Genomic DNA, 15,927 nt, shown 5'->3' with positions numbered 1-15,927 from the left:
CAGAGTTATATGTAGATTGTGGCAAGCGGTAAAAAGTGCATTCAACTAAGCAGTTATTCAGCAGTTGCAATTAGGTAAAATTATCTCAAAAATACTGTTACACTGTATTGTAAATATCCTTTGAAATTCAGATAAGCAATATGTGACATTAGATTTCATCTGTCAATTTATTTTCATATCGAAAAATTTTATAAGAACTAATGATGCAGATTTTTCCCCTTTGTATGTTAAAATCATAGTAGTGTTTTAGAACTCAAAGGTTCCCTTGAGAGCTTATAATTCAGCCACATTCATTTACAAATGGCAAATGTGTTTTTATACTTTTCAAACTTTAAAATTAATAAAATTGAGTTATTATTCTGAAGTGTCCTCCAAAGTTTGAATTATTTTTCTAAGAAAAAAAAATTTTTTTTAACCACAGTATAAAGTTTTAAATTTGAGGGACGATAAGTCCTTTTTGATGAACAGAATTTTGCTTGCTGTGGAATTAAGTGGAATTTGGGGAGTTTTCTGGTGTCTTTATAACTTCTAGTTAGGTATTAAATTCAATGTTGGCAGAACTCCAAAAAATATTTTAGTTGTCGTTAATGGAAAGTAAGGAAACTATAGTGTTTCTATTGCCTGTGTTTTCCATAGTGCTAGGAATTTCACCAGATTATGATGTTGAGAATAGTAAAACTTAATAGCTTATGCATGTAAAACAAATTCACAAAGAATAACTCCTTTCCTTAAACTTATACCCTTAATTAAGTATTTGGACTTATATTTTCCAGATTGTCCAGTACTGGTTAATGCATTTCATTCACTCTAGAAAGCTCTCTTTCTCAGAATATAATAGAGAGCCACTGACCAGATAGTAGCTGCGCTCAGTTTTCGTGGTGTCATCATCATGCTCTGTAATAAGAGAAATTGCCATATTCTGTCTTACCTGTAAAGTATAATTAATTATCCTGCCATTTCTTAGTTTAATCTTTAGATGTGGAACTTTTTGCTGAAAGTTGTCACCTTAGATCCCTCATGGAACACACTTTGGTTTACTGGTTTTCAAACTAATGAAAGTGAATACAAAGCATGAACAATTCTGTAGAAAATATACAAATCAAATTTCATATTATTGCTCTTCATTTTTAATGTTGCTTAATGGCAGTGGTGCTTATGTGGTTATGTGGCCAGAGAGCTTTCAACATGTGATTAAAAACCTAAGAACACATGTTTTGAGTTGCCTGTTGACCTGTGGGAAATTTAACAATATCTTAGGTTTGATTAATATCTTATGTTTGATTAACCTTTTGGAGTTTATGAAAAATACTCTTCATATATGTTAGCTCATTAATCTTACAAAACCCTCATGAAAGTTAAGGCCGATGAATGATCTCCCATTTCATAGATGGGGAATCTGAAAGGTTAATATCTGCTAAGTAATACATCCAGGACTAGATTTTCCCACTACCATTTCCTAGATCTGAAAATGGTTTTGACGTTAATGATATCATCCTTTTTTCATTATATTTAATTGAAATTACTAGATTATAACAGTAACCATGGTATTTTATTTCTTAACATTTAAAATAAGTTATTCTTTCCTTGTAACCTTTCTTATTGTAGTGTTTTTTTGTGTTAATTTCAAAGAGGCACTTTTTGTTCACTGCCCACAAGCTTTTTTTTAAATTATTTTTTTATTTTTAATTTTTTTAAAACTCTTTATTGAATGGAGTATAATTGCTTTACAATGGTATGTTAGTTTCTGTTTTATAACAAGGTGAATCGATTGTACACATACATATGTCCCCATATCTCTTTCCTCTTGCGTCTCCCTCCCTCCCACCCTCCGTATCCCACCCCTCTAGGTGGTCACAAAGCACCGAGCTGATCTCCCTGTGCTATGCGGCTGCTTCCCACTACCTATCTGTTTTATGTTTGGTAGTGTATATATGTCCATGCCACTCTCTCACTTTGTCCCAGCTTACCCTTCCCCATCCCCGTATCCTCAAGTGCATTCTCTAGTAGGTCTGTGTCTTAATTCCTGTCTTACCCCTAAGGTTCTTCATGACCATTTTTTTTTTTACATTCCATATATATGTGTTAGCATACGGTATTTATGTTTCTCTTTCTGACTTACTTCTGTCTGTATGACAGACTCTAGGTTCATCCACCTCACTACAAGTAACTCAATTTCGTTTCTTTTTATGGCTGAGTAATATTCCATTCTATATATGTGCCACATCTTCTTTATGCATTCATCTGTTGATGGACACTTAGGTTGCTTCCATGTCCTGGCTATTGTAAATAGAGCTGCAGTGAACATTTTGGTACATGACTTTTTGAATTATGGTTTTCTCAGGGTATCTACCTACTAGTGGGATTGCTGGGTCATATGGTAACTCTATTTTTAGTTTATTAAGGAACCTCCATATTGTTCTCCATAGTGGCTGTATCACTTTACATTCCCAACAACAGTGCGAGAAGGTTCCCTTTTCTCCACACCCTCTCCAGCAATTATTGTTTGTAGACTTTTTGATGATGGCCATTCTGACTGGTGTGAGATGATATCTCATTGTAGTTTTGATTTGCATTTCTCTAATGATTAATGATCTTGAGCATTCTTTCATGTGTTTGTTGGCAATCTGCATATCTTCTTTGGAGAAATGTCTATTTACGTCTTGAGCCCATTTTTGGATTGGGTTGTTTGTTTTTTTTCACACACACACACTGTATTTTATTTTTACAAGAGATGAATAAACTGACACCAAGCATTGTAAATGGATGACCACAACAAAAGCAACAATGATTGAAATTACCAAACACAAAACACACTCATACTATGTCATAATATTGATATTCAGTCCAGTAATCCTCCACTGGAACAGCTCCTTTACTTTGCAGTGAAAATTGATTTGTATATTTTTTGCCTCTGAGTCCTTGTGGGACTTTTATTTTTTAATTCAAACAGAAAGTCACAAAAATTATAATCATCCTCATCAGTTCACTCAGTCCCATGTAATTAATATTTTTTTCATCTTGATCTTTTGTTAGCACTTTTATGAATTCATCAGTTTTCCATTAGAGTTCTGAAAATGCTTATTCATTCAGTTCAGCAGTATAGTCAGTTACCAGAAACCTGTACTTGTCAGAGTCTTTTCCATGAATTCCTTGAAGATGAAACCCTTTTATGGGAACATTTTTGAAAAAGCATCACAGTACACCCAGAACTGTCTGTAAATGACAAAAGACTTAAAAATGACCACGGGTAAAGATTTAATGAAAGTTCATAATAATGCAATTGACAAGGAAATTTAGTTATTTCAGAGATACACATTTTAAAGTAATAACTAGAATTATGACTTATCATACCAAAACATATAAGATTTCTAGAAATTTCATGTAATGTCTGAAACATTTAAATTAACATATTTCCATACAAATAACCCAAAGAAAGTTTAGTATTAGTTGTTTTTTGTTTGTTTGTTTGTTTGTTTATACTGCAGGTTCTTATTAGTCATCATTTTTATACACATCAGTGTATATATGTCAATCCCAATCGCCCAATTCAGCACACCACCATCCCCACCCCACCGCGGTTTTCCCCCCTTGGTGTCCATACCTTTGTTCTCTACATCTGTGTCTCAACTTCTGCCCTGAAAACCGGTTCATCTGTACCATTTTTCTAGGTTCCACATGTATGCGTTAATATATGATATTTGTTTTTCTCTTTCTGACTTACTTCACTCTTATGACAGTCTGTAGATCCATCCATGTCTCAACAAATGACTCAATTTTGTTCCATTTTATGGCTGAGTAATATTCCATTGTGTATATGTACCACAACTTCATTATCCATTCATCTGTCAGTGGGCGTTTAGGTTGCTTCCATGACCTGGCTATTGTAAATAGTGCTGTAATGAACATTGGGGTGCACGTGTCTTTTGGAATTATGGTTTTCTCTGGGTATATGCCCAGTAGTGGGATTGCTGGATCATATGGTAATTCTATTTTTAGTTTTTTAGAAATGTCCATACTGTTCTCTGTAGTGGTTGTATCCATTTACATTCCAACCAACAGTGCAAGAGGGTTCCCTTTTCTCCACACCCTCTCCAGCATTTGTTGTTTTGTAGATTTTCTGATGATGCCCATTCTAACTGGTGTGAGGTGATACCTCATTGTAGTTTTGACTTGCATTTCTCTAGTAATTAGTGATGTTGAACAGCTTTTCATGTGCTTCTTGGCCATCTGTATGCCTTCTTTGGAGAAATGTCTATGTAGGTCTTCTGCCCATTTTTGGATTGGGTTGTTTGTTTCTTTAATATTGAGCTGCATGAGCTGCTTGTAAATTTTGGAGATTAATCCTTGGTTACTTGCTTCAGTTGCAAATATTTTCTCCCATTCTGAGGGTTGTCTTTTCGTCTTGTTTATGGTTTCCTTTGCTGTGCAAAAGCTTTTAAGTTTCATTCGGTCCCATTTATTTATTTTTGTTTTTATTTCCATTTCCCTAGGAGGTGGGTAAAAAGGATCTTGCTGTGATTTATGTCATAAAGTGTTCTGCCTATGTTTTCCTTTAAGAGTTTGATAGTGTCTGGCCTTACATTTAGGTCTGTAATCCATTTTGAGTTTATTTCTGTGTATAGTGTCAGGAAGTGTTCTAATTTCATTCTTCTACATGTAGCTGTCCAGTTTTCCCAGCACTACTTACTGAAGAGGCTGTCTTTTCTCCAATGTGTATTCTTGCCTCCTTTATCAAAGATAAGGTGACCATAGGTGCGTAGGTTATCTCTGGGCTTTCTGTCCTGTTCCATTGATCTATATTTCTGTTCTTGTGTCAGTACCATACTTACTGTCTTGATTGCTGGAGCTTTGTAGTTTAGTCTGAAGTCAGGGAACCTGATTTCTCCAGCTCCGTTTTTCTTTCTCAATATTGCTTTGGCTATTTGGGGTCTTTTGTGTTTCCATACAAATTGTGAAATTTTTTGTTCTAGTTCTGTGAAAACTGCCAGTAGTAGTTTGATAGGGATTGCATTGAATCTGTAGATTGCTTTGGGTAGTATAATCATTTACACCATGTTGATTCTTTGAATTCAAGTACATGGTATACCTCTCCATCTATTTGTATCGTCTTTAATTTCTTTCATCAGTGTCTTATAATTTTCTGCATGCAAGTCTTTTGTCTCCTTAGGTAGGTTTATTCCTAGATATTTTATTCTTTTTGTTGCAATGGTAAATGGAAGCATTTTCTTAATTTCACTTTCAGATTTTTCATCATTAGTATATAGGAATGCAAGAGATTTCTGTGCATTAATTTTGTATCCTGCTATTTTACAAAATTCATTGATTAGTAGTTTTCTGGTAGCATCTTTAGGATTCTCTTTGTATAGTATCATGTCATCTGCAAACAGTGACAGTTTTACTTTTTCTTTTTCGATTTGGATTCCTTTTATTTCCTTTGCTTCTCTGATTGCTGCTGCTAAAACTTCCAAAACTATGTTGAGTAATAGTGGTGAGCGTGGGCAACCTTGTCTTTTTCCTGATCTTACTGGAAACAGTTTCAGTTATTCACCATTGAGGATGATGTTGGCTGTGGGTTTGTCATATATGGCCTTTATTATGTTGAGGAAAGTTCCCTCTATGCCTACTTTCTGCAGGGTTTTTATCATAAATGGATGTTGAATTTTGTCAAAAGCTTTCTCTGCATCTATTGAGATGATCATATGGTTTTTCTCTTTCAGTTTGTTAATATGCTGTATCACATTGATTGATTTGCATATATTGAAGAATCATTGCATTCCTGGGATAAACCCCACTTCATCATGGTGTATGATCCTTTTAATGTGCTGTTGGATTCTGTTTGCTAGTATTTTGTTGAGGATTTTTGCATCTATGTTCATCAGTGATATTGGCCTGTAGTTTTCTTTCTTTGTGACATCTTACTGGTTTTGGTATCAGGGTGATGGTGGCCCCATAGACTGAGTTTGGGAGCGTTCCTCACTGTGCTATATTTTGGAAGAGTTTGAGAAGGATAGGTGTTAGTTGTTCTGTAAATGTTTGATACAAGTCGCCTGTGAAGCCATCTGGTCTTGGGCTTTTGTATGTTGGAAGATTTTTAATCTCAGTTTCAATTTCAGTGTTTGTGATTGGTCTGTTCATATTTTCTATTTCTTCCTGGTTCACTCTTGGAAGGTTGTGCATTTCTAAGAATTTGTCCATTTCTTCCAGGTTGGCCATTTGATTGGCATATAGCTGCTTGTAGTAATTTCTCATGATCGTTTGTATTTCTCTAGTGTCAGTTGTTACTTCTCCTTTTTCATTTCTAATTCTGTTGATTTGAGTCTTGTTCCTTTTTTCCTTGATGAGTCTGGCTAATGGTTTATCAAGTTTGTTTATGTTCTCAAAGGAGTAGCTTTTAGTTTTATTAATCTTTGCTACCGTTTCCTTCATTTCATTCTCATTTATTTCTGATCTGATCTTTATGATTTCTTTCTTTCTGCTAACTTTGGGGTTTTTTGTTCTTCTTTCTCTAATTGCTTAAGTGTAAGTTTAGGTTGTTTATTTGAGATGTTTCCTGTTTCATAAGGTAGGATTGTATTGCTATGAACTTCCCTCTTAGAGCTGCTTTTGCTGCATCCCATAAGTTTTTGGTCCTTGTGTTTTCATTGTCATTTGTTTCTAGGTATTTTTTGATTTCCTCTTTGAATTCTTCAGTGATCACTTGGTTATTAAATAGTGTATTGTTTATCATCGATGTGTTTGTATTTTTTACAGTTTTTTTCCTGTAATTGATATCTTGCCTCATAGCATTGTGGTTGGAAAAGATACTTCATACGATTTCAAGTTTCTTAAATTTATCAAGGCGTGATTTGTGACCTAAGATATGATCTATCCTGGAGAATGTTCCATGAGCACTTGAGAAAAATGTGTTTTCTGTTGTTTCCGGATGGAATGTTCTGTAAATGTCAATTAAGTCCATCTTGTTTAATGTATCATTTAAAGCTTGTGTTTCCTTATTTATTTTCATTTTGGATGATCTGTCCATGGGTGAAAGTGGGGTGTTAAATCCCGTACTATGATTGTGTTACTGTCGATTTCCCCTTTTATGGCTGTTAGTATTTGCCTTATGTATTGAGGTGCTCCTATGTTGGGTGCATAAATATTTACAATTGTTATATCTTCTTCTTGGATATAACCCTTGATCATTATGTAGTATCCTTCTTTGTCTCTTGTAATAATCTTTGTTTTAAAGTCTATTTTGTCTGATACGAGAATTGCTATTCCAGCTTTCTTTTGATTTCCATTTACATGGAATATCTTTTTCCATCCCCTCACTTTCAGTCTGTATGTGTCCCTAGGTCTGAAGTGGGTCTCTTGTAGACAGCATATATACGGGTCTTGTTTTTGTATCCATTCAGCCAGTCTATGTCTTTTGGTTGGAGCATTTAATTCATTTACATTTAAGGTAATTATCGATATGTGTGTTCCTATTTCCATTTTCTTAATTGTTTTGGGTTTGTTATTGTAGGTCTTTTTCTTGTGTTTCCTGCCTAGAGAAGTTCTTTTAGCATTTGTTGTAAAGCTGGTTTGGTAGTGCTGAATTCTCCTGGCTTTTGCTTGTCTGTAAAGGTTTTAATTTCTCTGTCAAATCTGAATGAGATCCTTGCTGGGTAGAGTAATCTTGATTGTAGGTTTTTCCTGCATCACTTTAAATATGTCCTGCCACTCCCTTCTGGCTTGCCGAGTTTCTCCTGAAAGATCAGCTGTTAACCTTATGGGGATTCCCTTGTGTGTTATTTGTTGTTTTTCCCTTGCTGCTTTTAATATTTTTTCTTTATATTTAATTTTTGATAGTTTGATTAAATTGTGTCTTGGTGTGTTTCTCCTTGGATTTATCCTGCATGGGATTCTCTGTGCTTCCTGGACTTGATTAACTATTTCCTTTCCCATATTAGGGAAGTTTTCAACTATAATCTCTTCAAATATTTTCTCAGTCCCTTTCTTTTTCTCTTCTTCTTCTGGGACCCCTATAATTCGAATGTTGTTGCGTTTAATGTTGTCCCAGCGGTCTCTGAGACTGTCCTCAATTGTTTTCATTCTTTTTTCTTTATTCTGCTCTGTGGTAGTTGTTTCCACTAGTTTATCTTCCAAGTCACTTTTCTGTTCTTATGTCTTAGTTATTCTGCTATTGATCCCTTCTAGAGAATTTTAAATTTCATTTATTGTGTTGTTCATCACTGTTTCTTTGCTATTTAGTTCTTCTAGTTCCTTGTTAAACATTTCTTGTATTTTTTCTATTCTATTTCCAAGATTTTGGATCATATTTACTATCATTATTCTGAATTCTTTTACAGGTAGACTGCCTATTTCCTCTTCATTTGTTAGGTCTGCTGGGTTTTTTTCTTGCTCCTTCATCTGCTATGTTTTCTTCTGTCTTCTTATTTTGCTTTTCTTCCTGTGTTTGGGGTCTCCTTTTCACCGGCTTCAGGTTCATGGTTCCCATTGTTTTTGGTGTGTGTCCCCAGTGGCTAAGGTTGGTTCAGTGGGTTGTGTAGGCTTCCTGGTGGAAGGGACTGGTGCCTGTGTTCTAGTGGAGGAAGCTGGATCTTGTCTTTCTGGTGGGCAGGTCCACATCTGTTGGTGTGTTTTGGGGTGTCTGTGGCCTTGTTATGTTTTTATGCAGCCTCTCTGCTAATGGATGTGGTTGTGTTTCTGTCTTGCTAGTTGTTTGGCATAGGGTGTTCAGCACGGGAACTTGTTGGTCATTGAGTGGAGCTGGCTTGGTGTTGAGATGGAGGTCTCTGGGAGATTTTCTCCGTTTGATATTACGTTGAGCTGAGAGGTCTCTTGTGGACCAGTGTCCTGAACTTGGCCCTCACACCTCAGAGGCACAGCCCTGACACCTGACTGGAGCACCAAGAGTTTGTCATCCACACAGCTCAGAATAAAAGGGAGGAAAAAAAAAGAAAGAAGAAGATAAAATAAAGTACAATAAAATATAATAAAGTCATTAAAATAAAAAAAATAATTAGTAAAAAAAGTATTTTTAAGTAATAAAAAAAGGGAAGACAGGCTATACCGACACAGATCACACACAGAAGCAAACAGATACACACTCACAAGAAGAGAAAAAGGGAAAAATTTATATATATCATTGCTCCCAAAGTCCACCTCCTCAGTTTTGGATGATTCGTTGTCTATTCAGGTTTTCTACACATGCAGGGTACATCAAGTTGATTGTGGAGATTTAATCCGCTGTTCCTGAGGCTGCTGAGAGAAATTTCCCTTTCTCTTCTTTGTTCATACAGCTTCCAGGGGTTCAGCTTTGGATTTGGCCCCGCCTCTGCATGTAGGTCGCCTGAGGGTGTCTGTTCTTCGCCCAGACAGGACCGGGTTAAAGGAGCAGCTGATTCTGGGGCTCTGGCTCATTCAGGCCGGGGGAAGGAGGGGTACGGTGTGCGGGGCGAACCTGTGGTGGCAGAAGCTGGCATGACGTTGCACCAGCCTGAGGTGCATCGTGTGTTCTCCCAGGGAAGTTGTCCCTGGATCACTGGACCCTGGCAGTGGCGGGTTTCACAGGCTCCCGGGAGGAGAGGTGGGGATAGTGACCTGTGCATGCACAGAGGCTTCTTGGTGGCTGCAGCAGCAGCCTTCTCGTCTCATGCCCATCTCTGGGATCTGCGCTGATAGCAGCAGCTCGCGCCCGTCTCTGGAGCTCCTTTAAGTGGCGCTCTTAATCCCCTGTCCTTGCACACTAGGAAGCAAAGAGGCAAGAAAAAGTCTCTTGCCTCTTCAGCAGCTCCAGACTTTTTCCCGGACTCCCTCCCGGCTAGCTGTGGCCTGGTAGACCCCTTCAGGCTGTGTTCACGCAGCCAGCCCCAGTCCTCTCCCTGGGATCCGACCTCCAACCTCCGAAGCCCGAGCCTCATCTCCCAGCCCGAGCCCGCCCCGGCAGGTGAGCAGACAAGCCTCTTGGGCTGGTGAGTGCTGTTTGGCACTGATCCTCTGTGGGGGAATCTCTCGGCTTTGCCCTCCGCAGCCCTGTTCCTGCACTCTCTTCCGCGGCTCCGAAGCTTCCCCCCTCTGCCACCCGCAGTCTCCGCCCGCGAAGGGGCTTCTAGTATGTGGAAACCTTTCCTCCTTCACGGCTCCCTCCCACTGGTGCAGGTCCCGTCCCTATTCTTTTGTCTCTGTTTTTTCTTTTTTCTTTTGCCCTACCTAGGTACATGGGGAGTTTCTTGCCTTTTGGGAGGTCTGAGGTCTTCTGCCAGTGTTCAGTAGGTGTTCTGTAGGAGTTGTTCTACATATAGATGTAGTTCTGATGTATTTGTGGGTAGGAAGGTGATCTCCATGTCTTACTCTTCTGCCATCTTGAAGCTCCTCCCCACAAACTTTTGAATGTAAAGTTTATTGTTTTTTACTGTCCTAGTTTTATGTGTTTTCTATAATACAAATGTTTGTTTCATATTTAAATATGTATATTTATAAATATGTATTTATAATTTTTATATAAATGTATATTTATACTTCCATCTTTTGCATGTATAAACCATTTATTCATCACGTATTTATTAAATACCACATCTATAGAGCAGTGCAGTAAGTGTTGTGAGGTGCACTCGAGAAGATGTTAGGGTCTTCCCTCAAGGAAAATAAAGTCTAGTTGAAGATAAAGTATATATGGGACAGCCAAAAGGCTGTTAACAAGGAACTGATAAATAAATGCAAGGTAAACTCCATGTGTGTACTATGGGGCATGGAGTAACAGAATGATGAGTGTGGTTGGGTTAAGGAAGACTTCCTGGAAGTGAAATGTAAACTTTTTCTTAAAATGTGTCGATTGGTGAAGTATGTGATTATGTTTGGGGATGAGGGAATTGTGATATTACAGGAAGTGGGAAGAATAGCCCAGAAGAAGCAATTAACATGGGCCAAATCATGGAGATTTGAGTTGATAAATTAGGAGTTAGAGATGCCATTTCAGAAAGTAGGAGAGATGAGACAAAGAAGATAGTTGATAAAGAAGGTGATTTGGTTTAGAGACTGGAAGAGGAAGATTTTGTGGGGTAGGGTTGAGATTCAATATGAGAAAGAACTGCTGTTAGTTCTTGAGAAATCAGTTAGCAGATGTTTACTTCCCACAGCCTGTCATGTACAAGGCATTTTTAGTGTTGAGCAGTAGGGCAACTCAGTGAAAACATAGGTTCTGTGGAGGATAAAACATCATGGAGAGATACATGATGCAGGCACAGCGAACGGGAGCCTGTTGTGTCAATCAAGGCAATAATGGACTGAGAATGTTCACTCTAGTAGTAACTTTGGAAGTGGCGCTTCCAGAAAAGTAATAGACACTAACAATAAAACAAAGTACAGCAGGAAAGAATTCAGAAAGATCCTGTTTGATACCACATTGTGATAAGCCAACTTACACTTTCACAGAAGTTTTTTTCTAGCTCTGTCACACTACAGTAATAATCTTTGAATAATAATTTTTGCTCAACAGTAATTACCACTGTTGAGCATTTACTGTGTGCCAGGCACTGTGTCAGGTTCTTTGCATGTGATACTTCATTTAATCTCCAAAACAACCTTGTGAGGTAGGTGGTATTATCCCTATGTTATAGATGGATAATTTAGGTCAGAGAGGATAAACAACTTGTCTACATTCACAGAATTATCTAGTCCTAGGGTGACGCTTTGAACCTCGATCTTTTTATTCTGAGGGATGTACTTGTAAGCACTGTGTTGATTTGTTTCTAAAATGCAGTTCCCCTGTCTGCCTTAAATTCTCAAAAATATACATGTGATTAACATACACACTACTATATATAAAATAGGTAATCAACAAGGACCTACTGTATAGCACAGGGAACTCAATATTCTGTAATAACCTATATGGGAAAAAAATCTGAAAAAGAATGGATATATGTATATATATAACTGAATCACTTTGCTGTATACCTGAAACTAATGCAATATTGTAAATCAACTATACCCCAATATAAAGTAAAAATTAAATAAAAAAATAAGAATCTGCTTTTCACCAAAAACACACACACACACACACACACACACACATGGCATGGCCTGCTAAACCCTGAAATCTTTATGTATATTTTTCAGATCTTAAGTATGTTTCATATCGTATTGAAACCTTAACAGATGAATGTTTAATGTGTGTGTCTCACATAAAGCAATGCATCCAAGATAAATGAGGTAAAGAAATAAAAATTGCCATTGAAAGTTAAAATAATACAAAAAGGTAGACAAGTATAATTATCAAAAGCCTGGTGTGGATTATTATTATAATTTCTCATTAGTCAGGATTTGCATGAAGATGTCGAAGAAGCTGGTGCACTGCAGAAAAATCACGCTTTTGTGACATCTGCAAACTCCACAGAAGCTGCAGATTCTGCCTGCCTGCCTACAGAAGATCAGTCATTAAGTACTGCAAGCTGTGAAATACCCACAGAACACACTCCAAGCAGTGATCCAGAGAGTGCCCTAGAAGTAAATGATTTTGAAGCGACAGGGGAGAAAGAAAACCATTGTGATGATAAATCTTCTGTGCCCTCAACTTCAGAAAAGGAAACAAGTGAAAATGTGCCTATGGCCGAAGAAACTGCAGAGCAACCAAAGAAAAATAGGATTACTTACTCGCAAATTATTAAAGAAGGCAGGAGATTTAATATTGATTTGGTGTCAAAGGTAAGTACCAGTTTTACCCATCTTTTCATAGAACAATACTAAATTTTAATTGATTGAAAATAGCATCCGGGTCCATAAACCCAATTTTAATAATTTTATTCTCTGAAATGTAGAACATTTACTTTATAAAGAGATAGTATCTGAAGTTTATAGCTCCATTAAAATATTCTTTAAACATAGTTAAAAACACATTAAGAATGCTCAGTACTATATCAAGGATACTTCTGTATTGGAACACGTATTCCACCCTAATATTCTCCTCCTACTGCATGGGCACTATGAATTCTACCAAGAAAAAAGTCTAATGAACCTAATTACAGATCCATGTTATTTATAGTCAATCTATTAAATGAACTTTTGTTTAGCCCTTATTTATATAGTAACTATTTTAACATCTATATGATGATGAACATTTTGAAAAAAACAATGCATTTTTGAAAATTATTGGTTCAGGTGTGAGAACTTTGGAGGATAATTTAATAGTAGTGGGGACAGGGAGATTGGTAAGAATGCTATTTACTTCGGTTATTTTTCTATCCTTACCTCTAATGTTAGGTCAGTATGACTTCAGAAGAGGTTCCTGAGTCTTAGGAGGATATAGTGTTGTACTGGGTTTATGGGAAGCAAGGCTAATTTAGTGCAAAAGCATAGAAAACCAGTAACATAAAAGGTAATGGCCTTAAAGGGTTACAGTATAGGGCTGGGTGAAAGTAGAAAGAAACATACCAAATACCGTAAGTTGAGGGCAAACGAGAAATTGAAAGGAAGTAGGAGAGGGTGGTGAATAACATCAGACTTGCCTCAAAACTAGGCTTTTCTATTTAATGTGCTCTCCTGAAGTTCCAGGTTATAAAGAGAGGGACTAATGCTCCTCACATTTTGCTGATCCAATCACACATCCTCATACTGCTGATATCTTTGAACCTGATGCCTGAAAATATGAATATCTTTTTACTACTCATAGTTTCTTTCTGACATAGCTCTCTGTGCCTGATTCTGCCTTGGTCTGAGTTGGCTACTGCCTTGGTCCTACCTAATATTTCTGTACCGTCTATTCCACCTACTTTGATCCTGCCATCCTTTGAAATCTAGCATTCTTTCCATGTTACCTTGGCTATTAATTTCTGGGTGGAAGTTAAATCATAGCTCACTAATAGTCTTCCTATTCTCATGAGCAGGAAAGAATTAAAAAAAAACAATAAATAAGACAAAACACTGAAGTAGTCAAGTAACAAATAGGTTTTGTTCTGAAATTTTCATTTTGAATTAGTTACTTGGAATTTGAAATGCTTAACTGAAAGAAATGGTGAATGGTGGTTAAGAATCAAGACTACTTCATAAAAGTCTCTAACCTTTATGTTAGCTGAAATATAGTATAAATCTTGCAAAGGGAAATGGTAAAAGAAGTGCTGTTAGAATTTTTGGAATTATTGTAGGAAATGATTCAGTTGTATAAGAAAATGCATGCTGGTTGTGGTGCAGGGGGAGATAGTTTAATTAGATACTGAGATATTTGAGGAGACTCTGAAGGAGATTTCTGGGTATTTTCACAAGTTTGAACAGTTAATAATAGTGGTTCTCTTAGGGTAAATTAAAAACAAACACGTCTAGAGGAGTTAAGGCAGTTGTATTTTGTCCTGCATAGGTTTCATGGGTTCACATGTTTAAAAAATAACTAATAATGATTTACTGTACTCATCCTACAAAAGCAGGGGTAGCTAAAGAATGTATAACCATAGCAATACAAGAGGTTTATTATCATTTTTAAAAAGTCAGTCATTTAATGAACATTTATTGAGTACTTACTGTGTGGAAAGCAGTATATTCCATGACATTGGGTCAATCAGTTACTCCTAGGAAATTCCATCTGCTGTAATAATTGCAGTTATTGCATCTGAGTGTAGGGTGATTGACAAATATCTATCTGAAGCCCTACCTCTTTCCTAAAGTCCAATTTGATATCGCCAAACTATTTGACATTTCTACATGCATTCCATTTCAGAGTCATCATGATAAAACTGCCAAGTATTGTGGTGCTTTACAGTTTACAAAACTCATCCCTGTATACTGCCTTTTAAAAAGAAATCTTATAGCTCAGGGTAGGTTAGTTAAATAAAATATAGTACTTTACTGCTTATGCTTATAGAGAAGATGATCAAAGATGAAGTTCTTACAAATAAAACTCATTTCAAAGAAAGTCCATACCCTTAATAATTATGAAATCAACATGCCAAGTGAAGCAAGAGTTGTTAATTAATTTAGTTGCCATTATTATAATCAAATTGAAGTATTCTTTAGCCTCTCACCACTGTGAAATTGCTATGGTAGGTCACTTACATAATGATGGAAAAGAAGCTTAGGTTTAAATATGGTACATAATCATTTCTAAGCTTCAGACAAAAGGTTATGTAGTTTTTATTGAAATGTGTTTTCACTCTTCAGTGGTATCTTAAATGCTTTATTTTTAAAGCTGGCATTAAATCTTAAGGTTTATTAGATCTTAAAATACATTCTGTGTTTGATATATTAATATTTGTGAAATTATTATGATACTGAGGGATCACTGAATCTTGAGTATTTGTGTTTTTAAACAAATAAGGTATTTGGAGTAACTTTTATTATAATTATAGAATTAAGACTTGGCAATATATTCTTAAAAGCATGAGCTATATCAGTTGTGTAGTTTATTAGGCTGAAGGTAATGAAGTAACATGCCATATTTAGTCAGGATAATTGATTTTTTAAAAAGCAGTGTCAATTTTCTTTCTTCTGCACAATGTTAGACTAATATAACAGTTTAAAAAATTTTACCTAACTGATACTGATTTACAGAACGACTGTACTGAACCTCTTGCGTACTCAGACTAATGGTTTTTTGTTTTGTTTTGGTTTGGGTTTTTTTGGCTGGTTATGCTCTGTATAGGTTTTTTTTTTTTTAACATCTTTATTGGAATATAATTGCTTTACAATGTTGTGTTAGTTTCTGCTGTATAACAAAGTGAATCAGCTATATGTATACATATATCCCCATATGCCTTCCCTTTTGTGTCTCCCTCCCACCCTCCCTATCCCACCCCTCTAGGTGGTCACAGAGCACAGAGCTGATCTCCCTGTGCTATGTAGCTGCTTCCCACTAGCTATCTGTTTTACATTTGGTAGTGTATATATTTCATTGCTACTCTGTCACTTTGTCCAAGCTTACCCTTTCCCCTCCCTGTGTCCTCAAGTCCATTTTCTATGTCT

General features: G+C 36.5%; 1 protein-coding gene across 1 annotated transcript in view; it reads left to right on the top strand.

Moving 5' to 3' along the window:
* The window catches only part of CHM (CHM Rab escort protein), a 193,235-nt gene that overhangs the window by 60,959 nt on the left and 116,349 nt on the right, over nt 1-15,927 (top strand). The window contains exon 6 of the mRNA XM_029240204.1: nt 12,297-12,684. Within this exon, the coding sequence (XP_029096037.1) occupies nt 12,297-12,684 (388 nt within the window). The remainder of the gene's footprint in view (nt 1-12,296; nt 12,685-15,927) is intronic.

The sequence above is a fragment of the Monodon monoceros genome, unplaced genomic scaffold (assembly GCF_005190385.1).
Source record: "Monodon monoceros isolate NGI ecotype Baffin Bay Population unplaced genomic scaffold, NGI_Narwhal_1 Super_Scaffold_22, whole genome shotgun sequence".
Classification (NCBI taxonomy): Eukaryota; Metazoa; Chordata; class Mammalia; order Artiodactyla; family Monodontidae; genus Monodon; species Monodon monoceros.
The sequence above is the reverse complement of the archived record's forward strand: the minus strand, read 5'-3'. Positions and strand labels throughout refer to the sequence as shown.